Here is a 3,415-nt window from a genome sequence, read left to right on the forward strand (position 1 = left end):
GTCTGATTATTATAAAAAGAAAAGTTATCAGGTTCTTACTAAATTGCATTGATTATGAAAAAGGTGTTTTAAAAGTAATTTGTAGTCACTGTTAAGAGATGAGTATTCCTACAAATACAAGGGTATTTGGAGTAAAATTATTCTTTAAAAAGAAAACCATTAGTAGTAACCTACACTGATGGATTAATTTGCGTATGTAATTTGAGACACAGGTTTCCTCTTAGCTATGATCACCTTTTATTAAAGTATTTACCTTCGGATTGATATACAGGCAAAAAACCTCTTTGAATTTTAAAAGAAAGCCTGGTTTTACACATGTATGTAAACTCTTAGGCTGGTTTTTAATTTATATCAGCTACATAATAAAATACCATCTTAATTTTAATACATTTCTTTTGGTTTAAGACATTGAATAGGTTTCACTATATCTGTGGTTTGTGTAATTATTACAAAAGTTGTATACAAACCCTGCAAATATGCAAAAATTGCAAAATACACTCTGACAGCTAATGCTCTGAAAACACTTTATTACACAAATTACATTCAGATTCTGAAAATAGTGATCTAACAGTGTAACCATCTAAAAATAAGACATCCCCGAAACACACCAACTGAGGAAGAAAATTTTAAAAAAGAATTTAAATAGAGGCTTTTTTTTCTTTCCCTCATTGCAATATAATGTTAGTGATTTTAAAAAAATAGAAGGAGATTTAGCAGCTTTGTTGTCATGTAGCATAAAGTTTCTCTTTACTGCCACAGGCTGAGAATGCTGAACAGGAAAGGCACCAAAGAAAGACACTGGCAATGGAGGTGCTATTGGGAAAATACTGTGTTCAAGCAGAGAATGGGGTTATTTACAAACTACAGAAAAGTCTCAAAAATGCAGATGAGCAAACCTTCCAGCATTAAATTACTAGTGTGATGGAAGAAGAGAACTGTTTATTCTACGTTCATATAAAGACAATGGCACTGTTATGAACTTTTAGGAAACTCCTCAACTAGAACCAGAAGCCAACTAAATCAAAACGAAGTAAATAAAATGTGTACAGTCCCACACAGACTAGTACAGTTTACAATTAAATACACAAAACGCTAAACGTGCTAAAGGGAAAGGAATCTGGCATTCTTGGCAAATTTCATCAACCTAAATCAAAGCTCCGTTTTCAGGAGGAAGGTGCGGGTACAGGCAGAGGTGCTGAATACTCCTCTTCTGACTCACTTCCGTCATCATCTTTCTCCTGGTCACTTCCCTCCGTGCTAAGGCGGTCAAAGCCTTTTCGGCTATAGCCTTTCCGGCTTGCGAAGAAGTTTCCGAGGTTTAGGCCTCCACTTCCCTTTCCTGCAGAAATCGAACGATGACAGAGGATTGAGGTAACATCTGCACAAATGATTCTCAGTTTCCTTGTAAATTCTTATGGGGATGGGAAAGGGGAGATACTAGCAGGGGGAAAAAAGTGACATAGAGAGATACTTATCCTACAGAGTCAGAAAGATACGATTCCATAGATTCATTAAAATAAATAAGGAAAAAACCCAAAGCTCCCCAGGATTATGTGTTTCTGCAGGATTATTTCAGATTCACTTTTCACCTCCTGCCTTTTCCAGGCTCTCTGGAATGGGCATCCCCTTGAGCAGCTCTTCATTTCAGTGACTTTACGAAAAGGTCATCTTCACCAAGACATGCACTGACACACTGACAGAAGTGATAGAAAATATAGTGAAGACAAATGAAGCCAGATACAAAGGCAGGGGAAGAGAATTCGATAATACAGAAGAGCAAGCTGGAAAATGAAGCTGGAGAACCTGCACCAGAGCCACACACTTCGGTTGGTTCATGGTTTGCATTCTGGGGATGCTGTGCTGCACACAAGGAGTTTAATTTCCAGAGAGAAAATAAAAAATATCTCCCTGCTTTTTAAAAGACATGCACTTGTTGACTTTGAATCACATGTGAAGGATGCTAAAAGGTCACAGGCATACCTCTAAGTCTTCCCAGAACTCTTCCCGAACTTCCCTCAAGTTTATGTTCAGAATCTGCTAGAAAAAGATGGCATATTTCAAAATGAGTCCCAGACACCTTCCTCAATCCATTGGCTCAACTTTCAACACAAAATAAGGAATTAATTCATGAATGATTAATAACAAGGCCTGGCTCTTGTCTGTATGTATTCTTAGAATTCTAAGGGAAAATAAAGGCAATATATTATTGTGATGTATACAAAGGCCAGAGCTGGGTTTGACTCCTGCCTGTGTCTCTTACAGGCTGTGCAATCTCAATAAATTACTTCTCTGAGCCTCAGTTTTCTCTCTTGAGGAAAGAGAGATCAATGACAATCTCTACCTTTCTGTAAGGTTTAGATGGGATACTGCATGTGACATGCTTAGAACAGTGCCTGGTACACACACAGTAAATGCTCAGTAAATATTAGTTACCTTTATTAGGACAAAATTCAGTTACCAGTAATGTGTAAAAATTTGGAAGCTTATTACAGTTTTAGGAATATTGGTCTGAGGTTTTTGTCTTTCTATTAAGAACAGTACATGTCCTGCTTGAGAAAGCTTTGGATCCATGTACACCATTACCTTTTTATGTAAGACGGAAGGCAAAAAACCTGAAACCCTGAGTACTTTCAGCCATACAACGTGACCCCCAATTCCAAAGTTTGGGCTCCCCAAATTCCAGCCCATGTCCATGGAGAATTGACTTTCTTTCCTTAGTTGGAGGCAGAACTCCTTATGGACTTATTTCTCTGTGTGCTGTGCAACTCCCTGCACTCTGCCCTGCTTCCAACACTCCCTTAAGGGCTATGGTCAGGGAAAGAAGGCGCAAAGTCTAACCAGGAGAGGCAGCAGCATCGTGGAGAAAGATCACAGGCGGAGGACAGAGCAAAGGCAGGAGTTGGTGGGGAGAGAAATAGGCAAGAAGGGAAGAAAAACTTGATGAGACCGTTAGATAGCCAACAAATTAGACTGTAATTTCCATAAGGATGAGGGACAGTCCCTTGTAGGTTTTGCATCCTCTGTGCCTAGGACAGTGTCTGAGGTGGAGCTGACATGCTGTAAGGGTGTGCTGAAAAAGTGGAAGGCCTTTCATGAGGGTTATTAAAAACCCTCAGAGACTGGATAAGATCTATCAGGAACAAATGTTGAAAAAAGGTGAGAGGCTGATCTACTTTTAGAATTAAATGTATTAGACTGAACTGTATAAAACTGTAGTTTTCTAAATAAAACATGATTGAATAATGGCAGTTTCATATGGTTTGACCTGGGTCCCTATCTTCCCAACACACGCCTGTAAACTCAGTGTCCCGGTAACAGTGCCACCCACGTGTGCTAACAGCAAACAGGAGACACCAAACCTTCTTGACTCCCCAGCCACTCCTCCTCCAGTGTGGGTTGATTATCAACATTCCTG

The 3,415-nt window shown here is 39.2% G+C and overlaps 1 protein-coding gene across 6 annotated transcripts in view; it reads right to left on the minus strand.

Moving 5' to 3' along the window:
• Positions 1 to 510: 510 nt before the first annotated feature.
• Positions 511 to 3,415, minus strand: part of PAM (peptidylglycine alpha-amidating monooxygenase) — a 154,239-nt gene continuing 151,334 nt past the window's right edge. Inside the window, exons 23-24 of one of the 6 annotated variants that reach the window (XM_007449913.1) lie at positions 1,981 to 2,034; positions 511 to 1,339 (exon numbers count right to left, since the gene is read on the minus strand). In XM_007449913.1, coding sequence (XP_007449975.1) covers positions 1,164 to 1,339; positions 1,981 to 2,034 — 230 coding nt within the window. In that variant the 3' untranslated portion in view covers positions 511 to 1,163. Of the gene's footprint in view, positions 1,340 to 1,980; positions 2,038 to 3,415 lie in introns of all 6 variants that reach the window. The other 5 variants (XM_007449908.1, XM_007449909.1, XM_007449911.1 and 2 more) reach the window with 5 other exon arrangements.

This window comes from Lipotes vexillifer, unplaced genomic scaffold (genome assembly GCF_000442215.2).
Source record: "Lipotes vexillifer unplaced genomic scaffold, Lipotes_vexillifer_v1.1 scaffold742, whole genome shotgun sequence".
Lineage (NCBI taxonomy): Eukaryota > Metazoa > Chordata > Mammalia > Artiodactyla > Lipotidae > Lipotes > Lipotes vexillifer.